The sequence below is a fragment of the Corvus kubaryi genome, unplaced genomic scaffold (genome assembly GCF_017639235.1).
Source record: "Corvus kubaryi isolate FWS band 111438036 unplaced genomic scaffold, C.kubaryi_AGA036_p1.0 37398, whole genome shotgun sequence".
NCBI classification, from domain to species: Eukaryota; Metazoa; Chordata; class Aves; order Passeriformes; family Corvidae; genus Corvus; species Corvus kubaryi.
In genome coordinates, this window is record NW_024581137.1 from 55,255,790 (window position 1) to 55,279,895 (window position 24,106).

The following is a 24,106-nucleotide window of genomic DNA, read 5'->3' on the forward strand; positions in this document are numbered from 1 at the left end:
TAACAGCTGATGGGGATGGTAATAGAATACACTGCAACCCAGGACATCTACCAATGTCTAATAAATTATCTAATCACACAGGCAGGAACTGTGGAATTCTTTATCCAATCATCCCAGACCACTTCTACTGCAGAATATGGAGCAGATGAAGAAGAAGAAGAAGGTCTGGAGAACAACAACAATCCTCCATTTTGAAGTTTTTTGCTTTTATCTATTTACTATATTAATAAACCCAAAACCTCTAAATTTTTCACCCTGTGACAATCTTACATAGTATTCTATCACCTAATTCACACCAGATTCTAATTCTTCCCAGAGGCCAGGCAATAATTCTTCCCAGAGGCCATGGACGAAGGTCAAAGACGGTGTTGTCCAGAGGGATAGAACCCTTCAGAACAGGCAGAGAAGCGTTCTCTGTATTCTGGGCTCCCACACACCCCAAACTCCAGGGCAGGGCCCTGCCACCTCCCAGCACTCACTTCATTACTCTCGTGGATGTTGTGATCTATCATTTGAAGCAGAAACCACATCACATTCCTCAGGATGAACGTGGTGATCAAGTTCCAGTGGATAATATTCCGCAGGCATCGGATACTCCTGAGCAGGGAAACACATTTAAGTTAACATATACAGTGAATATATACACACACATACACATTAATAACTCTGTAAAACAATCTACTTAATTCTGTTCATTGCATGCCTTATCCCCCTGCAGTCCCTCTCTTACTCTATGAAACAGGAGGCTTGTGTTTCTGCAAAGCCATATACAACAATTTGTGTGGACAACACAGGGAGCTCCCTTTGACAAAAATCAATTCAAACAAGTGAAACAGGATCTACTAGAGAAAAAAAAATCCAATATTCAAGCTGTCATTTCATCCTTGGTTATTAGTTTTGCTCCCCTTCCCTCCATCTCTAGAATAACTGGAATTGATAGAAAAGCCTCTGAACAACCAGGCTGCCCTAGAGGCTGCTGAGTTGCTTACAGAAGATTCTGTGACAAATATTTGTGCTGGAGTGGCAAAGCTAGAATAGTTTACATTTGGTTAGTTCTTGAACAGGCTCACCTGTGTGAGCTTGAATTAATGCCACAGGAGAGCACAGACTTCCTGGTTTTCAGTCCTGGGCTTAGCTGGCTGTACCTTAAACGAGGTAGAGCTGCACATCCTCCTTCATCAGGAAATATTTGTGTCAGTTTTCAGTCCCTCGCCAGCTCCCATTCAGATGCGATGTAAATCATGAGCACAATGTAAAATATGAGCTACAGCAAGCTGGGACATAGTGCCATAAAGCAAAAGAGGGGAGATCTGAAATATATTTGCTGCTGGAAATGGCTCCAGGTGGCAGCCAGTGCACGATGCTACTGCCAGAAACCAAAGCATCACTGAAGCAAGACAGAGTAACTCGTGACAGGTTCAGTCATTTAAGACCAGAACATTTCTCTTCTGATTCTCTGTGAACTGGTAAAGGATGGCAGGTGCCAAGCTGCAGCGCTGCAGTTACAGAGTCCTCAATTAAATGATCTCTTGGCTAAATGCAAACCACTCCATTTAGGAAAATCACTTCCACAGAGGCTCAAACAGCCATAGCACTTCCTGGGATTTGGCAGTGGCCATATCAGGCTCCCTGCTTGCCAAGGAAGCTGCCAGATAATGTGGGACAAACAGAGAAAGTGGCTCAAAGCTGCTCAGCTGGAACTGACTGAGCTCACCCCAGGGACAGCAAAAAGAGAGGCACAATCCAGTAACCAAATTTTTGTTGCCTCAGGTCTTTTGCAAGGCAAACAAGCCACTCTTCTTAACAACAAACACTATTTTCCTACCATAAAACACTCATTGTACTTTTCCTAGGACTAAATTAGTCAGTTGTAGGGCCAGAAGAAATTCTGTTATGTCCTTCAGCCTCACAAATCTCTCAGAGCTTTCAAGCAATCCAGCAAAAAACCAAAGACAAGACCTCCCACATCTGAGATACTTACAGAGAGAACGCTCCGAGGTATAACCCTGCTAAGCCAATGTTAAAATAGCCTCTGAGTTTACCAACTCAGTCCACCAGTATGAAACTGGTATTTGGTTCTGAACGCCTCAGTAACTCACGATGAGTTAATCTGGAGAACAAATCTCCAGCTGCTCAGACCCTTTCTCTTTTATTTAAGCTACAAACTTAACTTACAAACTCCCAAAACGCTGCTCTTGGACATGTCAGACACGGCTCACTTCGAGAATTTCACTTTTAACAAAAGGCTGAGGTTCAGCTTTTTGGCTTTGAGGTTCAGCTCGGTTTGACTTTCTAAGAAATGAGGCAACCAAGCTGCCCATGCTGAGCCCCAGGAGCCCACCTGGCTCTGGACAGGCTTTGAAACATCCTGCTAAGGTCTGTCCTCTGTTGATCATCCTGCACATAAATGTCCTGCAGCTGCTCTTCACCTCCATGTTTTATTCCCTCCCTCCAGGTCAAGGATTAGCAGATGAAGGGATGAGTTTGAAATGTTGCTCCTAGGGAGAGAAGGAGGCAGGGGACTAAAACTAAGGAAATTCAGGTCAAACTGTGAGGTATTGAGATGAAATTAATTGCTTTTGAGAACTCTAACAACAAAACAAATCAGGCACGCTTGCCACCTGAATGTATTTCTTGGCAAAGATAAGATAAAAGAGTGGGGGGAGAAAGAAGAAATCCTTGCTGCAGGCATCCATTTAGCTGTAGTTTAATCATCCCATAGGCTGGAACACCACTAAATGTGGCTAGGGGAAATCTTATTGCCACAAGATTTACAGCAGGACATTGGACTGGGCACACAGGCAAACAGGATCCAATAAAGAGTTGTAGATTTTTGGTTCATTAACAAGAGCTTTCCCCCCAGGAGGATCCCAGTCATCAAAAACCCATTGTCTTCTGTGTTTTAAGACAAATTCAGTGAACTTGGTGATCTCAAAGGTCTTTTCCAACCTTAACAATTCTATGGTTCTATGTTTTTATTTGCTGGTAAGGTCTTTGCCCTCCTTACTACTTCTTGGTTCCTATTGGTTTGTATTCTTTGCCCATCACTCTGCATCCTTCAGACTTTTAGTGGTCTGTGCAGGACCCAGAGCAAGAGGGTCGGGTCTGTGTTGGAAACTCCCGATCTATACAGATAATTATCAAAACACTCCTTCTTTTCCAAAAGCCCCATTTGTTGAGGGAAGTTGTACTCCTGGTGTAAAATTAAGTAAAGTATAAATGTGGCCTGTGGCTGGAATTGACCAAAATGAAGCCTGAAGGCTTTGGCTTTGGACATGAAGCAGGGAAAGTTGGCTCCCCTGTCCCACTGCCTTTAGCAAAATCCGTATTTTGGGTACAAGTAACCTCATACCACTGCCTCACTCCCTTTTGGAGACACTGTGTGTGTAGCTTGGCTGGTAAATAGATGCTTTCACCTGCTAAAAAGCTTCCTGTCTTGGGGATAACAGAACCATGAAAGATAAATCTGAGAGATGCCTGAAAGTGCCACAGACCTTTTTGAATAGCTCAGACAGTGGTGTGACCCCAGGCGCACAATGGTTTTAACCTTTTGCCTTTTCTTTTTGTTTTGTTTTTCCCTTTCATTTTTTTTAATAAGAGTCCCAACTGGAGGCTGAAAGTTTGTTATTGCTCACAAAGAGCCCAGAGCCCATGGTTCTGTCTCCTAACTACCACCAGCACAGAAATCACAGTGGCAGGAATGCAATTCACAGCGAAGGGCAGGGAAAGCTTGAGAAATAACTGTGTCAGGTTTGTGGTGGGGAGGGAGAATCAGCAGGATAATGGAGTGTGTGGAGGCGGCAGGGCACAGCAGTGCAGGGCTGCAGTCGATGAGACAAGAGAACACTCTCTTGGCAGCCTCCTGAGGAAGCTGCTCTCATTTTCAGGCACTGCTGGAGAGTGGGGTTATTGTAATTCAGTATGTGTAAAGCATCTGGAGGGGTACTGGGTAAGGGTCTCCTCACTCCAGGCTTTATTCACGTGAGACTGCTCTGTTGGGCTCAGCAGCTCACCCTGTGCACAGAATTCATCTCTGCAGCCAGGCTGGAGTCTGAGGTGGGCACTGAACAAAGGACATTTCCCAAACTGGGCAACAAAGGTGGTGAACAACAAGAGACCTGCAGCACAGCTAATGTCTGCGGAAAGGACAAAGCTGACCTTGTCATATTCATCTCAAAGCCTGAGGAAAAAATCTCAGAATACTCATAGGAGTCATTTGTCCTCCACAGGTCTTTTCCTGGCTCTTTGTAGATAGAAGGTAGCTTAAATTTATAAGCCTTAATTTAAATGTAAATACTCCTGTTATTCATGAAAATGACCTGTCCCATTTTGAAAACTTAAAACAGTCATATCAGTCTTCTATGACAATGAGCCCCACAGTTCATTTCTCCTTGATTAATTGCTGGCTTTGCTCTGTGGAGTGGAAAAGTAACCAAGACTGTGCTCCAGGAGCAGCAATAACTGCCCTCACAGGCAGCACTGAAAAAGAATATTCCCATCACGCTGCAACTGGCAGGTGGTGGAATTTAAAACCCATTAAGCTGTGTTACAAGTTAGTGAATTGAGCTTCCCTGGAGGCACAGGGGCTGGCATGAATGAATTCCCTCAAAATCCTGAAGGTAAGAAATTTAGGGTTGTTCTTACCTCAGGAGGGGGATGTCACAATCTGGGGGTTGTGGCAGTGGCAACATGAAGAAAATGAGAGCACAGAGAGCAGAGAGCTGCCTCTCAACGGGGAAAGAGTCATGTGAGAGAGGAGAAATGGGAGCTGAGGGGACTGGGTGCTGAACTGCTGCTCTGGACACAATTACAGCACTGCTGGGAAGGGATTGTGATTTACAGAGCCACTTAGAGTCCCCTAGCCCAAAAGATCTGACAATAGGAGGTTTCCTATTCCTCTTCATGTCAGGTAACATCGTTTATGCCATTTCCACTTGTTTTACAAGCCTTGATGTGTGCTGAATGGTGCAAGCTTCCAAGAACAGCAGCACAAATCACCACCCCAGAGATCCTGAAGGCAGGCACGTCACAAGGCATCACAGACGGAGGCTATGGGCTTCCACTGAGGGGAAATTAATTATCTCCTGTATTTCCTTCCTACTCTAATCCTTTTCAGACAAAGAAAACTGGCCAGGGCTTTGGCTGGACTTTTCCTCTAGCTCTTCCCTGGTGCATGGGTCTGAGGATAGATGGAATAGAGAAGCTGCAGCAATTCAGTCACCACAGACTTAAAGAGGCCAGAACATAAAGACATAAGGACTTCCATGTTCACTCAGACCAATGTGCCATTTAGGCTGGGACTCGGTCCCTCTGGGGATCAGTAAAACTTAATTTGGGAAAGAGCACTGGAAACAGCAGAGTTGGATTGCAAGTTGTTCCTTGCTCTTACCTCCTTGCTTCTGGCAGTCAGAAGATATTCCTGATTCAGAGACCACATTTAAATGCATTAAATGACCTCGCTGGTGGCCCCAACTCCCCACAGGAGTCACAGGACTCCTTCTGTGGTTTATGTTCACCAGGGTCAGACCATGGATTACTCCACTAACATGATGGACTGAAGAGCTCATAACCCGTTATTCACAATAGAACCCCTTTGTCTGTGTGGGTTCCTCTTCTCTGCTTGTCTGCCCACTTCCCAAAGGCTGGATGTGGAGGCATTTCCTCAAAACTGCACCCCCTCCTGTCCTTTGGGAGCTGCAAGGTGAAGGAACAGAAAAATCCTGGATCTGGACAGCAGGAAACTGCTCGCCCATGGGCTGTGGGAGCAAGCTGGGAGGAGTGCTTGGTGCTGCGTCCTGGAGTCACACAGTTCATGCAGAAATTTCATTTCTGGTTGTGACTGATAGCAGATTTTGGGCAGGAAATACCTGCCTGAAATAGAGCAAGCAGGTCAGAGAGGCATATTCAGGGGGTTGCGTGGCACCCTGAGTGAAGGAGGGGGTGGAAGGAAAAGGATTTCCTTGAGGAGAGAACAGAAGGACAGACAGTTTCTGACGTGGAGGGAGAAGATATTGCCACTGGAGGCATCTTGGCTCTGGAAGTGAAAGGGTTCATTGGTTCCTCATGATTTCTGAAGAACCAGAGCTTTCCCTGCTGAATGGTATCCAGAACCTCCCCCTGACAGGGCAGGAGTTTCTGATGAGGGCCTGATGCACGAGAGTCCTGCTGTGGGCTTGCACAGAGATGCCCTCATGTTTTCATGTCCTCATGACCCAGACACCTGGTTTAGGAATCAGGAGCATGAATACTGTTCTCCTCTATCCTTCCAGCTGGAGGGAATGCTGAAGGAAGAAACAGGAAGAGCAGCAGATCATCAATACCTGCCTCCAAGCACGGTGCTACCAGGACAATTTTGTGGTTTTGTCATCATGGGTTGGTTTATGTGACACCAAACCTGTTTCAAAGGCTGATGATGTGAGGCTTTGGGTAGAGGAGTGTAGCAAGTGACAGCACACTCTCATGGGACACCGAGTTATGAAGTGCCTTGTTTTTATATTTACAGGAATTTGGGGCCAACAGTACTGGAGCTTGTGCAGAGAAGGGTAAAAGAGCTGGGGGAGGGTCGGGAGCAGAAGTTTGATGAGGAGCAGCTGAGGAGCTGAGGGTGTTTAGTCTGCAGAAAAGGAGGCTCAGGGGGGGACCTTCTCACTCTCTAGAACTCCCTGACAGGAGGGGGCAGCCAGGTGGGGGTCAGGCTCTGCTCCCAGGAAACAAGGGACAGAACCAGAGGAAATGGCCTCAAGTTGCACCAGGGGAGGTTTAAATTGGATATTAGGGAAAATTTCTTCACTGCAGGGGTGATCAGGCATTGGACAGGCTGCCCAGGGCAGTGATTGAGTCACCATCCCTGGAAATGTTCAAAAAACAATCAGATGTGACACTTGGGGACAGGGTTTAGTGGTGGACCTGGCAGTGCTGGGGCAATGGTTGGACTTGATGATCTTACAGGTCTATTCCAGCCTCAGTGATTCTCTGGGTCTGTAGGAAAATGTGTGTATTCCAGTGAATCCAGAGTCCCAGAGCCCATCTCTGGCTGTGCTGGCCAAACCAGATGAGATAATCTGGGATCTGGGATGAGCCTCCCTCTCACCACACACACAGAGCACTCGGCTCAGCTCTGCAGGAGGCTGGACATGAAGAAGCAATTAAGGTGAAAGCCAGCATGCTTCTCCTTGGCCTTCCTAATGAATAAATCAAGAGCCAGGTGTATTGTGAGAAATTCCCCACAACAACCCCTTTATCTGATCTGAGAACAGACCATGCTGTTCCCTGACTCGATCTCCTACCACCGGCATCCTGAACTGCCTCGTGTGCAGGGTGTCAGAGCTGGGCTTCCACCAAGGAAAACAGCAGCAAAGGGGGAAAAAAGTGAAATTCTCCAGCAGCTGACTGCAGCCTGGGTCAGGGGTGGGCAGAAAGAGCTTCTGGTTGTTGGTAGAGAGAGGACGTCCTGCTAATTATTTCCACGAAATGACCTTAATTGTGTGATTTGACAGAGAAAGCAGAGAAATATAAACCCCATTCTTTTGACTTGCAAAATTGTGAGATCTGGAAAAGCAGAAAGAAAATCACATCAACTCTTTCTGTAGAGGTGGCCTCACTGATTCAGAAATGGACGTCTATAAATAGCACTGGTAAAGCTCGAAGCAGCTTTCTGTTGATTTATTGGGTTTTTTCTCACTCTATCCATACAGTGGTATTTTTCCTCTGGGATGCACAGAGCTACTGTTTTCTGATTCATAACATGAGGCAAACAATTAACATTAACAATCATAATAATGTGCCAGTGTGGTTGAAAGCTTGCTGAATTAGCTGAATCATCTGCATAGAAATAATTGCAAATGAAAACTTTATTAAAGAAGCGTAGAAACCTTCTATTAATTCATGTAGTATTCCACTAATAATGATGTTTAATTAGGACTGCTGTCCCAAAGTCTCTGTGAAAACAGTTGGTAGGAGAAACAGGAGTGCACTTTGCTAGAGCCCTTCCCATTCTGTGACTGGAACACGCCAGAAGGAGAATCACGGACAACACCTAAAAAATTATTTCCCCTCTTTAGTCTTTTCTAGGGCAGGCAAAGCACGTGGACAAACCCATAAATGGCACAGAGTGGGAAGAATACCTAACAGCAAGTTATTTCCCAGCCTCTGTGCCTGTCAGGGCCTATTTGCTTTCACCCACATGGAAGCCTCCCCTGAGGTCCCCACGGTTTTCCCCCATGCTCAATCAGTGCACATATTCTGGAATTCCTAATGCTTCCAGATGGGAACAGCAGCTGGAGAGGCTGGCAGGAAAAATCAGTTTCTTGGTGGCAGTTGCCTGAGGGAATGTAAATATTCCCATAGGAAAAGCAAGGGGCAGTTGCAAGGGAAGAATAAAAGCTGGGAAGGAAGTGACATCTTTATCACGAGGACAGGAGTGAAATACTCAGATGAAGAGGCGAAGCAGCAGTTTCCATGAGTATTTAGGATGTGCAGAGACCCTAAAAATAAACCCACTGTGGAACCATCTGTGCATCTGTCTTTCCCAAAATTTCACTCTCCTGCCTTCAAGCCAGTTTTTAATCCCAGGACATGGAGCATCCTGCCTGCTTTAGATGCAAAGGCTTTCAGCACTAATGTTCCTGGGGTGGGAAGGATACAGCCAACACAACACTCGACAGGCAGGGCAGCCCCTGACTGGCTGTGCTCACTGCTTAATCAAGGGATAACTGAAACCCAGCCCCTGAATACTCCAAGAACACAGCTTCAACCTTGACTGTGCCATCAAGTCTTGCACTGGAGGAAATTCCCGTTATTTTCACAGGAATGATAAAGATGACTTCGTTTAGTGGAGCTTGTGATTGTGGCTGAAAAAAAAGGTTTAGGACTCTGCTCTAATTTGCTTCGCTGAACGGTGGTCAGATATCAGTAATTTTTGTACAAAGAGAAAACAGGGATGCAAAGTATCTTTTTGAGCAGAAAACACCTTGCAGCTCAGGTTTTCTGACACGGGTTGTAGTTATCAGTCCACACGGTGGAAGGGTGAGTGTTTTCCATGGAGAGTGACCACTGCAGCTGGATTGCACAAATCGAGGAAGGACTTCAGAAGACTGACACTGAGAGCTCAGAGTAGTTGATCTGGCTTACAACTACTGTTTGGGAAATATGAGTGCACATCATGTCCTCATTCACAATCCCCTTGTGGGATTATACCAAAAAAAAAAAAAATCTGAAACAAAATTAATTTAAATCACCAGCTAGAGAATTCAAAGGTTATGCCTTTTTTTTTTTCTTTTAATACAATTACACAATTAGCAAAGTTTATTACATTATCTACATTTGCAGATACTGTGGGGATAAACCAAGGAGGAAAGTCTGAGTTGCTGATGCTGCTGTTCACACTCTCCTTGGCCTCATTTACACCAAGACACGGTGTGAAATATTTAATTATTTTGGAGCATTTGGCCAGGAATTCAGGAGAGATTGGAAACCTTCCAAATAATCATTCCTGTGCTTGGTCTAAATTGCTCGGCCTCATGGTGCTCACTGGGCAGTAGGTTATGTGTCCAGTGGCTCAGTCTGGGCACCTCCCCAGGGAAGCTCCATTCCCATAATAGGCAGAGGCAGCCCAGATGCTGCCAGGAGTGTCCATGGCCCATTTAGGGGTGACAGAAACTTTCACCTCTCCCATGTCTTGTGTATTAGCTGACAGAGCAATGTGAAGCAGCAGAATTCAGAGAACCATGGAATCATTTAGGTTGGAAAAGACCTCCAAGATCATCAAGTCTAACCATTGACCCAGCACCACTAAACCCTGTCCCCAAGGGCCACATCCACGTGCCTTCTGACATTCCAGGAATGGTGACTCCACCACTGTCCTGGGCAGCCTGTTCCAATGCCTGACCACTCTTTCTGGGAAGAATTTTTCCCTAATACCCAATCTAAACCTCCCCTGACACAACTTGAGGCAGTTTCCTGTTGTCCTGTCCCTGTTCCCTGGGAGCAGAGCCCGACCCCCCCGGCTGCCCCCTCCTGTCAGGGAGTTCTGCAGAGCCACAAGGTCCCCCCTGAGCCTCCTTTGCTCCAGGCTGAGCCCCTTTCCCAGCTCCCTCGGCTGCTCCTGGTGCTCCAGATCCTTCCCCAGCTCTGTTCCCTTCCCTGGACATGCTTCAGCACCTAAATCATCTCTTAGATTAGATAGAAGAGAAGGTTCCTGAGTGCTGAACAACTACTGTGGCATTAGTGAGGGACCTGCATGTGCAATTCCAGGGATGAAAATTGAAATGGAACCATTTAGCACTTGAACAGCTGCAGGTGTGCATCTGCAGTTCATAACTCTAAACATCACCTTGAAAGCATATTCTCTGATTTTTCTTCCCAGAGATGGCTCAGGAAGTAGTTTTTTTCAATCAAATTGCATTCCTGAGCATGATTCATATATAAACTGCAAAGACCCAACTTTGCTTTCCTCCCTTCTCTGAAATCTTGGAAAAGTTGCGAAGTTTTCTCCACTGTTCCCAAAACCATTCCATCATCATCAGAAATAGAACACAGACAAGTTTTAGCTTGTCAGTCAACATAGATCTAAATCTTCTAAGAGCAGTTCTATAATCAGAATTCAAACAAGTTCGTGTCCATCTCCAAAGATTCACAGCCAAAATCTTGGCAGCAACAGAAATACACCAGCACTAACATATTTCTAGCACAGGACAAGAGTGGCCTCCAAATCTCAGGTCAAGAAAGGAACTGAGTAAAAGCATTTTATAAATTCCTGATACTCCAGTTTAACTCCAGCTTAAATTTCTTCCTCTACCACATTGCTTCAGGACCCCTCTGCTCTGTGGGCTGGAAGTCATCCTTTCATATTCACTGACAAATCTGTCTGTAGAACACCTATATCCATTTCTTCTTACATGGACACCGTCCTTGTTTGTAAGCAGCTCTTCAGTTTCCAATGTTTATCCAGTGGTGATGTATTGATAGGCAGCAACAACTCTCCTCAGTGGCTCTCATTGTGAGAGGTTACAATACCACGATTTCAGATGCAGGTTATGAAACCTTTCACATTTTAAGAACAGAGCTCTCCAGGCACACTTTTAATTACTGGTATTATTCCAGGAGCTCATGAGGGCTCTGCTCTCCATTTTTTTTGTGTGGGGTAGGCTCTATACAAAGAGTCTAAAGAACAAGTCCTACAGATGTGAGATGAAGAGGGGGCGAGTAAAGGCAGTGGGAAGCAAAGACAATGGCCTGAGGTTAATCAATAGGAGAAGTGTTTCTGGCCTTTATCAGAGTTCATCAGATGAGACGCTTCACAGGGATTCAGGCAGTACAGGCACTTCAGATGTTTTGTATTCGAAGATGGCCCTCTCATTGGATTCGCTCTTATTTACAGAGCTCCATCATTTTCATTCCTGCCTTTCTCTGTGGACTTTACTGTGGACTATGACAGGGTGGGACAGAGCTGTCTTCAAACCTGCAGCCATTGCACCCACCCTGCCCCAGGAGTTATGGGGAATTTTAAAATTGCCACGTGCCTGAGTCATTAATGAAGGCTCTGCTATTCCAAGTGGCAGATGGAATAGACTGAACTAGGCTGGGTGGGAAGGCAGGAGATGAGGGGATGGGGGCATGGAGCACGGAGATGAACTCTGTTAGTTGATGTTCTGACCTGGGACTTGCTCTTTCTTCTTGTTCCACCACAAGAAAGGATCTTGCCTTAGATCTGGAGCCTGCTCTGCTCTAATCACGTCAGAAATCTCATCCTTTTTAAGTGAAAACCAGAACTAATTGCACAGATCTCCTCCCCGATTGAGACATCCTCAGCCTGCAGGTTCTGAGAGGTGTTGGATTACTGCTCTATGAAAGCTGTCCCTTATTGATACTCTACATTTCTCCTGACAGGTTTCTACAGATCATTTAATCAAACTCTTCCATTCTTACTAACAGAGGCCTGCAGCAGCAATCCTGCCAACTGCACACCAGACTGAAGAGTAAGAGGCAATTCAAAGGAGCTTGAAACAGGGGAGGATAAAGGAAAGTAGATAGGAGATGGCTAGGGGGAAAAAAAGGGGGAAAAATGGCTATATTGTTCTAGGAAAAACTGTTTTAGTCTTCTGGGGAGAAATAATATGTGGGATTTAGGAAATCTGTATGTAATCATAAGAAAGAACAGGGACACTGCCTCAAGCCTATGAGAAAAAACAATTCAGATGCTTTACTGGAGAAACAGAGCTAAATTTAAGGGCAACAGGAAAGCAGAATTTCCCTCAAAACCTCAATTTGCTTTCACTGCCACCCTAGCAGTGACAAAAGATGTTATGACAATGTTTGTGGGTTTGGTTGTTTTTAGAGCTGCCTTTATCCAGCAAGGACATGTCACTTTTAATCTCCAGCCTATCTTCCTGTCAGCACCGTCCTTTATTGGATTCAAAACTCAGCAGGGACATAGATGCTTCCCAGAACAAATACCTTTCTTCCCCTACTTCTTCTTTGATAACCACTGCACAAATAAAACTTCATCTGATGGAATCCACTCAGGTCACTGCTGGCCACTGCCAACCTTTGTTTGATAACAAGTCAGGAGTTTTACAAAGGCCTCTTGTTCCACCTCACAGGCTGCTCTAACAGCACAGTGACAAGGGAAAATCCAGGACAAAGCAATTTGGGTTTCTGCATTGTCAGCAACAGCAAAGGAAAAATGTGATTCAAAAGAAGCATTTTAATCCTTTATATATTTTTTTTATTATTGTTATTTCTTTCCTTCAGCTTGATTGGTATTACTGACAGCAGGATTCCTCCTATGGAAAATTTCTGCTTTAGCAGTGTGAGATTGTGATTCAGTGGGACAATGAGGCTGAGTCAGTGGGAGCTGCCTGTGTGCACCTGAGGGAGGAAGAAAACCTTGACTGTTAATGAGAACAAACAGACTCTGAGATTCCCAGCAGTGCAGATCCATTCAACAATGCCAAGTGAAGGGCCCTGAGCAAATCTCTCCAGGTCCTGTACTGGAGATCAATCCACCTCAACAGCACACTTTGTGCACAAATTCTTTCTTTTTCCTTCTTGGTGTATTCCTTTTTGTCTGTGACTTTGTTTGGTGTTGCATAGTACAGACAGCACAGCTCTCACAATTTTAAGACCACCTACATTTAGACCTTGAGAAATTAAAGTTGACTTCGACCTTTAGGAGCTGCCTTGATGACTCACTGGCATTCAGCCAGTGTGCCAGCAAAAATCAAGTCCTGTCCTTCACTTTTTATTATTTAGGTGCTAAATGAAATGTTTACTGGCTTGTTTGTCATTGCACAGGTTGAGATGTGACAGAACTGGAGAAAACAAGGCTAAAATGGGTCTTCACAGGAAAAAGGGGGCCCTGGCTGAGCTCTCATCCCTTCCCAGATGTGTTGGGGTCTCATGGACACAAATGGCAGATGATTTCATCACGTCCTGCTACATCTGAGACCTCAAAACAGTTGTGTGATTCCTCAGTGTTTAGGGCAGTAAGGACTTTCCTGCTAAATGGAGGGTAGGTTGTGAACGAAGGATGAAGTTGTTTAAGGAACCGAGGAAGAATGAAGCTGGGGACAAGGTGACAGGATAAATTTGGAATTATAAGGTTTGGATCCAGTTCTCTCCCCTTCCCACTTCAACACAACTGAGGACCAAGCACCCTGGGCTGGGGCAGCACCAGCGATGGTGAAGCTCATCTCCAAAAGCAGAACACCCTCCCGACCAGCTGAGCACCACAGCAACACCTTTTGCCATGGCAGCCAAACATTCCACCTGCTCCTAAAACCCCCAGAGTGCGACATCCCAAAGCTTTCCTAGCAGTTATGTTCCAACAGAGCAGCTGTGCTCCAGCCTCCCCCTTGAGACAGGGCTGCCTTTGGGATCCACCTGCACGGACGGAGCAAAGGAAAATCGAGCAGGTGATGAGGGAGAAGCATAAAAATAAGGAGCGGATGTAAAACTGGAATCTTCCTGGAGGTCTCGTCTGTTTTCACCCTCAGCAGGGACTCATGGAGTGAGGTGGATGGAGAGGGGCAGGAACAAGGAACTGGCAGATCTCTACTTTAGGTCAAGATGAGGAGCTATCAGATTGTATTTTTTTTGGCCAGGAATTACCTAAATTCTCTCCTTTCACCCAATTCCATTGTACCTTCTTCCTTCCAAAATGAAACAGGATTTTAAAAGGCCCCAAATAATATAAATTGATTATTTAAACTGATTTGTCCTTGGGGCACTTTATAGAGGTAAGTGTGATGAAGATGTGCATAACCCAGAATCTGGGTAGGGACAACGTGTAATGAAACAGGAATTTGGGCTGCCTTCACTGGAACATCTCTAGAATTTTGGAAAACATGCTGGTTAACTCTGGCTGGACACTGGACATGTTTTGCATGACACAATGGGAAGTTGAAAAGATGGACTATCTTAATTCACAGCATATCAAGGGAGTACTTAATTGCCACTACTCAGTTGTTGTTTTTAATGTTGAAGCTGACTGCAAAATCTAAACTTTAAAGTTTAAATAACAGAAGAACAATTTAGAAGAGATCAGCTGAGCCACCTCTGTGTTGGAAGCTGATACATTTATACCATCCCACCTAATTGTTTTTGTGTTATTACTCAAACATTTATAAAAGACTGAGCATAAAAGCAGGGAATATAGTTATTGCAATGAATAATTTGCATTCTTTATTCAGTGCAAATTAATTCAGGTCTCGAAGTACTGTGGGAATTAGCTTCATGTTCACTATGGAGGGCTTGAAATGGAAGTTTAAATTGATGCATCATAAAAGTTCCCATCGAATGTTTTAAAGTGTCTTTCTGTTTCCATTAGCATAGATTATTCTGTTTACAGATGCTGGAGTGCAAGAATATTCCTACTGTTATTAGAAAAGACCTTGTTACAAATGCTCAGAAGACTTAGCTAAGACTTTAGGGATGCTCCACTCCAGTAATTCTTGCACTGAGGTCACTGTCAATCATCCTGCTGTAATCCTGGACAGGGGGAGGATGTCCTCCATCCACAGTTTATCCTCTGCTACTAGGACAAGGTTTTTCTCAAGGATTATCATTGCACAGCACTCAGTGGAGCTGGTTTTAAGTTCAGGTTGAACTCTCCTGGACAACACAGCACAAATAGTACAGAAATGCCAGTCAGGGAATCCAAGAAATAATACAGAATTAACCCACCAGGGCACTCCTATGAAAATACACTCCTGTGATTCAGGCTGTGGACATACAATATATATGATGACTGATACAAATCTTCTTGTTTTCCACTTATTTTCCTTTCCTCCTTTTCCCTGTAGCCCTAACTCTGCTTTCACTGACATCTCCATCTGCCAAACTCCCTTCTGCACCCTGGACCAGGGAAGGGTTTCTATGCAGTCTCCTTGATTTGCATTCATCATCTCAGGAGCACTGCTGGGGATTAAGCTCCATTAACAATGTTCCTCTTTTTATTTAAGAAAACTTCTAAGCCCTTTAATGGAAGAAAAACTGAAATTAGCCCAAAGCAGAATGGAAAGACTTCGTTCTGTCTCCTTTGGTTTAGATCTGGGTTTTAGCTGTCAGGGAATGCAAAACATTACCATGTTCTGCCTTGTGAAAAAACAAAACTTGCCCCCCAAACTTACAGCTTGACACACTCAAATCCTGATTTCCCTAAATGAAGAACACTGTGCTAACCAAAGTTTTTTTTTTTTCTGCATCAATAAATCATGTTCAGTTCTCTCCCTGAACACAAACAGGCTTTAGCTCCTACGCTCAGGAGGAACTCATCCAGCACATTAGTCAGCAAAACCATGGATGTGTTCAGGAATATAAAAGCCACGACCACTTTTCAGGACCATCCACGACTTGGACAGAGCCATGAGAGGGCTTGAGCAGCCCAGAAATTGTCACCCAACCGAGTTAGAAACATGCAAACACATTACTCACCTCAAGCACAAGAAAAGCATAAAGGCAACTATAAGGGCCCCTACTGAAATACAGTGCCCCAGGTAGTTTATGATGAGAGCAATCTTGTAATGGAGCGCATACTTCCTCTGGAGGTAAAGAGATAACAGGATTAAATCAGCATCCATCTCCAAGCACTGGCATTCAGGAACAGTTTATCACTTCACAAAACAGCAATTACTTTTCTCAATTTTACAATGCCATCACAGCCCCAGGGCTGATGCCTCTGTGTAAGGCAGACGTATTGCCCAGGCACACAAGTACAGGCTTGGTGTCACTTCAGTTTGGGATTTGTCCACAATTTCTTAAAAATTTCTGAAAAAAAATGTTATTTTGTCCCCACTTTTTTCCCTTTTTTTTTTTCCCCCCCATTTCCTTGGGTTTTCTTATTTTAAACCTTTTGTCATTTTAGGCAACAAACCTACCAAAGACACATCTCCTCAGAGTTTCAAAATAAAACTTTCTTTTCTTAGGAAACAGCACGATCTTAATGAGCTAGCTTATGCCACTTTCCTACTCAAATGGCTTGGTTTTCACACAAAAATGTCAGTAAGAACAAACAATAAGCCCTTCTCATACAGGCAGATTTTCCTCTGAGGGACTTTTCTTGCAGGCTATGATCTTAATCCTTCAAACCCAGGGCAGAACCAACGCAGACTGAAAAAGCTGGAACCTGGTGGTGATTTACCAAAATATGAATATGGATCTAATATCGATATCCAACTGAGTCGGACAAAAGCTCTCTAACAGTTTAGAGTTAGAAAGTGAATGTTTTATTGGTGCCAGGCACTGCGTGGGATAGCTCCCTAAGACACAGGCCCCGATACAAGCAAACACAATACCTTTTATTTCCAAATATTATGAATATCCAAAATACAAATGCACATTCATAACATTAACACCTCCCATTCTCCGCTTCGTATGGAAATGAGCTTAAATGTCATTAAGCATGTGTAGTGTGTGTCCTGAATGGAGTTGGTGGTCTTGAATTGGGTCAGTGGTCCCAAGAAAGATGAAGTAACTCATCTTCCTCATTTTGACCTTTTTGCTTCTCTGGACTTTAACAATCCTAATTACTTTAGTGACCTCTAAGTTTCCTCTTGCGTGACTTTTGGAGGGGTTCCCCCCAAGGGAGGAAATTGGTAATTGTCCTTGTTCCCTACACCAACTTATCAATGTTTCTATTCTTCATTCTAAGCACAGCTAAGCAAACATGCAAATGACAGATCATCAGTTATTTGGCAATCAGTTACTAACATCTTAAAACCCATTTCAGGTCCAGCTCTCCTAACTATTTTAATTACCTGTTACTGGGCCCAAGTTCTTTCCTATTCCAACTAATCTCAACACAGCTAGCCTATAACTAAAATCTTTATGTTTCTTCTAAATCTATGTTTCAGTGGTGTCCCTTCAATTCTGGGAGAGCCGGACAAACCAGAGATCCTGTTGTTTCTACCAGCAACCCAAATATGTGGTGAAATTTCCTGTATCAGTGTCTATTTCCTAGCATGTAGGGGAGGTTGTTGGTAGGTTCTGGATCCTGAAAACAAAGAAATAAGTACAAAAGTGCTCCCATCTAAATTAGTGAATTTAGGGATGTGACCAAAATTTGACCTTGCAGAAACATCTTTACTGGTGGGCTGCTGTTGGCTTTAGAGAGAAGAGAAGCATATTCTCTCTTTGCCTGGCTAGGAAGAAGTAGAAAGACACTATTCAGATAAATACTGAAGCTGGCTAAAAATGGACAGAGGTTTGCTACTGGAAGACTAAATCTCCCTGAAAAATATATTTATTCATTAGTTTTGTCATTTATTTCTTTTCAAGCTAAGCAGATCTTTCCCCACTTTAGAAGAACGAGGCTTTTAAAAACCAACCACCTACATTTCCTCCCTTGTGATAAAATATGAAAGTAAAATCGTATAAATGGCATCATTTTTTTTTTTAAATTTTGGTTGAACTTATTTTATTTTTTTTTCCTAACAATTTCCCTTAACATTTTACTCCAGTGAAAGGAATTTGTCAGTGAATGAATGTTTGGCTGCAACTACAACCAGCAGCTGTAGTTAATCTGTTCCATTGTTCTGTGAAGATAAGCATCTTCCAGCACTTTGCCAGAGAGCCAGGGAGCTCTCTTGGAATCGATTTTGTGACGAAACCTGCCTGTATCTTCAGCTCACGGAGTAATGTGCTATTTCTGGACAGAACTCAACCATGCAGAGTATTTTTAAGCCTATTATAAAATCCCCTAAAATAAACTTCCCCATCCATGGGCCCATTTTCTGAATCGCTTGGAGGTGAAAAGAAAAAAAGCAACAAAACAAAGCTACGAAATGCAAATTCCACACTGTGTTTTATTTATCCTTCAGTCGAGGGCACACCTAAAGGGAAAGAAAACTCACTTGACCTGATGTGCCTACCTGTGCAATGCCGTGTTATTCAACAATGCCCTGGCAAACTGCAGGGCTCATTGACTCCTGCTTAATTCACAGAGCCAGAGGATCACAGAACATCTCAAAGGATCCAAAAGGATCATTGAATCCAACTCACTGCTTCTCGAAGCACTGTCAAAACTCAAACCATCTGACTAAGAACTTTTCTCAGAATTGCTCATTTAGTGCTAGAAATCTCCTGGAAGATGGCAAACCTTGTGTTTTTCCAAGGTTCCTGCTCTTTAAGTCAGATCCTCCTTTGTCTCCTGACCGCTATTTTAACTTCACTCAAGTTTTAAGAAGGCGTGGTTCAAAACATGAGAAGATTAATTGGAAAAATAAAATTCTTAAGCTCCTGTTTGATGCACTGATGCTGAAGAAAAAACAGGCACGACTTTCACATTGCCAGCTTCTGACACTAACAAGGTTTCCTGAAGGCAAATTCAAGTATCATAGAAACAAGAACTGCCTCGGTGCTTATGAAAAACTAAGCTGACAGGGTGACAAGATCACTTTCCACCAGCCTACATGCAGTCTTCATCTCTGCTGGAATGGGAGGCAACACCTTCAGGGCTGAAAATCACGTGCCCAGAAAATCACGTGTTTGTTCCCCAAAGCTCAGCTCATGTGAAAAACTTGCACAGCTCTTTTCTGGCTCGCCCTCTTGGACACTGATGCAGTTAAAATGTCAACAACCTTCTCCTGTTTGTTACCCAATATCCTCCTGCTTTCAGGAAGATGCTTCACTTCACTAAAATAAAGATTTAAATTCTGTTCAGGCTTAGGAGGAGGGTTGCTAGATTAGAAAAGAGCTAGAAAAGGAGATCCCAGAATCCTGGAATGGTTTGGGTCGGAAGGCATCTTAACGATGATTCCTGCCATGGTCAGGAATGCCACCTACCAGACCAGGTTGCTCAGAGCCTCTGACCTGGTCCAACCTGGCCTGGAACACTTCCAGGGATGAGGAATTCAGGGATGGGGAATCGAGAGATGGTTCTACTCCCTGCCCACTGGAATCCGGTTCCATGACACACCTTATGCACCACAACCATGTCACACCAGGCAGTGCAGAGATGTTTCCCATGAGCTTCTACCAGGTAAACTGAGGAAGCACAGCACAATGTCTTTACCTGCACTTGCTTTGCAAATCTACAGGCAGGTTTCAGGCTAATGACAGAGTTATTCTGTCTAGAGACTTTTCCCCTTGCTTCAGCTGGAACGTGACTGCTAACCTGTCCTAAACAATTCAGCTACTGGTTTGAATCAATAACCACCTAATAACAGCACTCTTAGACCAGCTGACAAGGATCTTGCTTCCTCTTAACAGGACTTACTGACAGGTCCTGCCAGTGTTTACAGCTCATGTCTCCCTGGGAGGCTCCACACGCCACTGCCAGTTCAGTCACTTCCCATTTCCTCCTGTTGCCAGGATGATCTCAGCACCAGCACAGCTTAAACACACCTCTCCAAAGACTTTCAGAAGCAACCGGGAAGTGTCTTTGTCATCCCAGACACCTCTGAACTCACTCTGCTTTCCCATTCTGAGCCAGCTGGGAGCTGCTGTGGTTGATGTGACCATGCTCCTATAAAGGATACATTAGTCTGAGCCCAGCGTGGTGCTAACTCAGCTACTCAGCTTGAAGCCACCTCAAAACATCAGCAGAAGCACATTCACATCCAGCTGCCACAGACCACAAGACCAGAGTTCTTGATTTACAGCTCTTTTTGAAGGCTAAGATGTATCTTTTGCTGCCTGAGATGCTCACTTTTCTTCTCAGAAGAGCAGAGATTTGTGCCGGATGCAGCAAAGGCCCTTTCAACACAGGAGCTTGTAGGCTGAGGAGGACCTTTCCATTTGTCACACACTGTGCCACCAAACAGCCAGCTGGATCAAAACTATTTCTGTACCTTGTTCCTGTGCCTGGAGGAGGAGGCAATTACTTGTTCAGAGGGTGAGATTCAGTCTGACATGAGGACACCAACACTTGGATGTCCACCCAGCATCTGAAGCAAGGGTTAGAAGTAGTTGTGCACACACAGGTGCCTTGGGGACACTTTGTGATTCCCAGCTGGTCTTGCTGCTGCTGAATCAGAATTTTTAAGGTTGGAAAAGACCTCTAAGATCATCGAGTCCAACCATTCCCCCAGCTCCACCCTGTTCACCACTAAACTCTGTCCCCAGGTGCCATACCACAAGTTTTCTGAACACCTCCAGGGATGATGGTGACTCCACCACTGTCCTGGGCAGTCTGTTCCAATGTCTGACCACCATTTCAGTGAAGAAATTTTCACTAACATCCAACCTAAACTTCCTGTGGTGCAACTTAAAGCCATTTCCTTTGGTCCTGTCCCTGTTCCCTGAGAGCAGAGCCCGACCCCCCTCTGGCTGCCCCCTCCTGTCAGGGAGTTGTGCAGAGCCACAAGGTCCCCCCTGAGCCTGTTAATTCTCCAGGTTGAGCCCCTTTCCCAGCTCCCTCAGCTGCTCTTGCTGCTCCAGACCCTTCCCCAGCTCCATTCCCTCCACTGGACATGAAGGACTCACATATTCCCAAGGACTGTCACCTGCCAGATGCATGAACACTCACTGGGACATTTTAAACTACACCCCACAACTACATTTAAGGAAGTAGATCTCAGTCAGAACTAGATCTAGCAGCAAATCAGTCCCAGAGCAGAGTTTTATCAGCTACTGCCACAGGTCTCAAGCAGAGCAATGATGCATTAATATAACCCAGGGAATGTGTGTTACTGAGCTGATGCCCCGAGACTGACCCACAGCTGAAAAAACCCTATAATTTCCATTGCTACATTCCCCAAACTCTGCCATAAAGCATGGGATTGATGTTGAAAAGTCCTGCTTCTATCCCCTGTTATCACTCACCACATTAAAAATCAAACCATGTGATTCTTTATCACTCTGCCTGTGAGTGGTCAAGCTTAAAAGCAGTGTTGGTTTTTTGGATTAAAAATAAATCACAGGGCATTACCTCCTGGCTGATGTTTAGCATCTGCTAAACTCAAAAAATAACAATAGACCACCTGTGTGCCTGAATCTCACCTTTACTCAAAATGGAGCAAATCTGTGGGTTTTTGTTCTTCTATTTTTTTTTTGAGATCACAAAGTATTCATCGGTCACACTGAGCATTATGAGAGATTTCAAAAATATCCACAAATATTAATATTTGCAAAGCTCGTCACAAATCTTTAAAGATCTAATAAATGAGTTTTTAAGCCGCTGTAAGCGAGGGTGGGGGAACATCTGCACTTCCATCTGTCTAAGAAACGTGCTATTTAAGGAGTTTTAAGCTATCACCATAGCTGCAAAGTTTTTAAAAGCAAAAACAGAGTAAAGGGAATAATCCTGTCCCCTAGTCACAACACTTCTCCAGTCTCCTCAGATAAAACCCCTCTGTATTTGCTCGTGCAGAGACAGCAACTGCTGGGAGTCATGCAAACACATAATGAGTGTTATTAAAATGCAGCTGTGTTGTCCTGAGTGGGTGCAGCTCACTGCTGCCAGCTCAGGTTTCCTGTACCACCTAAACCACACCACAGACATCGAGTCTTTGCCCAGCTCTGCTCCCCATTCTCTAAATCAGCACTGGCTGCTCCACATCCCCTCTCTTGCTCATTTTTAAGAGATAGTTGGTTTGTCCCTCCAGCTTGTGCTGGCCCCAGCACTCCTGCAACGATGCACTGAGATGGTTTAGGGAACTGATTCATCCAAAAAAATGACCCAGAACAAGTTAGCTTTTCATTTTAAGTGGGAATGAATTGTAAGGAGGGGCTGCACTGGGGTAGTCCCAGCTTAGGTTGGCCTAAATTGCCATGGGAGCGTCTCCACCGTGCTAGAACACCTTGAATGTCCCCCTGGGTGGCAGTCAGGTACTGGTACAACTTTTCTTAATTCCTAGAAGCCTCTAGCAAGAGGAGGGGGGATTAAATTAGCCAGGGGGTAAGAGCAGGTCCTCCTCAGCAGCTGGTGTGTCATTATTTGTTTTCTGATTCACGAGTGAAAACCCACACTGAGCAACCACGTGGATCTGAGAGGATGGATGCTGGACCACAGCCAAAGGACATCCCGGCTGTCTGGGGTGCAGCACCACTCCAGAGAGCTCCTGAGTGCTAAATGTGGGATCTTGTCTTCCTCCTCTCTGTCTGCACGTGGCATGGCACAACTACAAGGACAGAATGAGTTGAATGAACCCCAAAACAGACCAGTCTGAGCTGCTGGGCTCCACCTTGGCTCCTAGAGGGAAAAGCCACTCCTGGCAGAGACAGCACAGAGTCTTTGTGGGCTTGTGTCCCACCACAGCACTCAACACAGGAGGAAGAGTATGAAGGGCTTGAAGGCTTAAACTGTGCGAGGGTGAATGTCTAGGATGTCTCTGAGACATCTGACAAGAAAAGGGCTTTGCATAATTCCTCACAGCCCTTCCGAAGGAACTTAACCCCATACACTAACTTAAATCTGTGAAGTCCTCTATCATGCAAGACTGGTTCAATCTCTTAAAGACAGCTAGGACCTAAATCTGCTTTTTATGCATTTCTTCTGCTGCTGCCCCTTTACATATTTGCTTAAGGAGAAGTAACATTGAGATCTGTAAAGGTCAGTTGTTGATGACACTTTAGAATGGGCAGATATAGGGTGGAATCAGCTGGTTGAACTTAATTTTTAGTGCCAAAGAGGCTTTTGGTCTTATTGTTATTATTACTAACATTTACTGTAGCAGCTGTAGGCTCTGAACAAAGCTAGAAAAATCTGCATAAACACACACATCTCACAGAGTGAGATGAAGCATCCTTTTTTAAAAACCATGTGAGTAGGGGACATGGAGAGAGGATAAGTGACTTGCCTGAATTCACAGGGAGGTTTTGTTGTGGAGACAGAAATGGAATCTCTCTCGGAAGTCCCAAATTAGCACGTTAACCTTACATTTTACTTTGCATTCCCTTATGCTGAGAAATGTCATTGAGAAGAACGAAGGGAAAAATACAGACCTTGTCATCCAGAATAGGCTCGCACTGAGAGTAGTTTATCTTGGAAGCCCATGTCCCATTGCCCAGGCATTCTCTGTAGGCATTTCCTGGTACAGACCAAAATAAAAGAGAGATGAACACTCTGTGCTGGACTTTAAAACAGCCTAGACATTTCACAGGTTCAAGAAAAGATTGACAGAACAGATTATTTACAAGGCAAATCAACTTATCCCACCTCCGTGAGGACTGGAGCAGCCCACTGAGAAGAGGAGAAAGAAATAACAAACACATCTACAAGCTGTGAGTGTTTAAAGGTATTTATTAATAGTTTTTTTCATACAGAATATGAGTTCAGAAGACAGCAAAGGTATGAGAACACTGCAAGAGAAAGCTTAATGTTATTATAGTCTTTTAAAAAGCAGTTAAATGATGTATTCAAACCCAGAAAGGTTTAGATGTTCAGTGCTCCATGGAGGACAATGTTATGTGTAAGGTAAACTTACTGCTCTATTCTCTCCCATTTATCCTACTGTAAGCTAGATGAAAAATTCCTGGACATCCTCATTTTCCAGAATCTTCCTGTGCAATATTGTCACTGGTAAAACTTGGGCAAAAAATATGAAGGAGCAAGAGAAGGACATCTCCCAGCCCTGGGGCAGGCAAGGTGGGGGGCACACAACAATCTCTCCAAAATTATCTCAGAAATGGGGACATCGAGGTCAGGATGTGTTCACCCATTGTCTGT

At 44.4% G+C, this 24,106-nt stretch overlaps 1 protein-coding gene across 3 annotated transcripts in view; it reads right to left on the reverse strand.

Annotated features, from left to right (window-relative positions):
• The window catches only part of CRHR2 (corticotropin releasing hormone receptor 2), a 142,232-nt gene that overhangs the window by 41,295 nt on the left and 76,831 nt on the right, over positions 1 to 24,106 (reverse strand). For 2 of the 3 annotated variants that reach the window (XM_042043450.1, XM_042043451.1), the window contains 3 exons: positions 23,383 to 23,468; positions 15,934 to 16,040; positions 480 to 597 (listed from right to left, as the gene is read on the reverse strand). In XM_042043450.1, coding sequence (XP_041899384.1) covers positions 480 to 597; positions 15,934 to 16,040; positions 23,383 to 23,468 — 311 coding nt within the window. The remainder of the gene's footprint in view (positions 1 to 479; positions 598 to 15,933; positions 16,041 to 23,382; positions 23,469 to 24,106) is intronic. The other variant, XM_042043452.1, reaches the window with a different exon arrangement.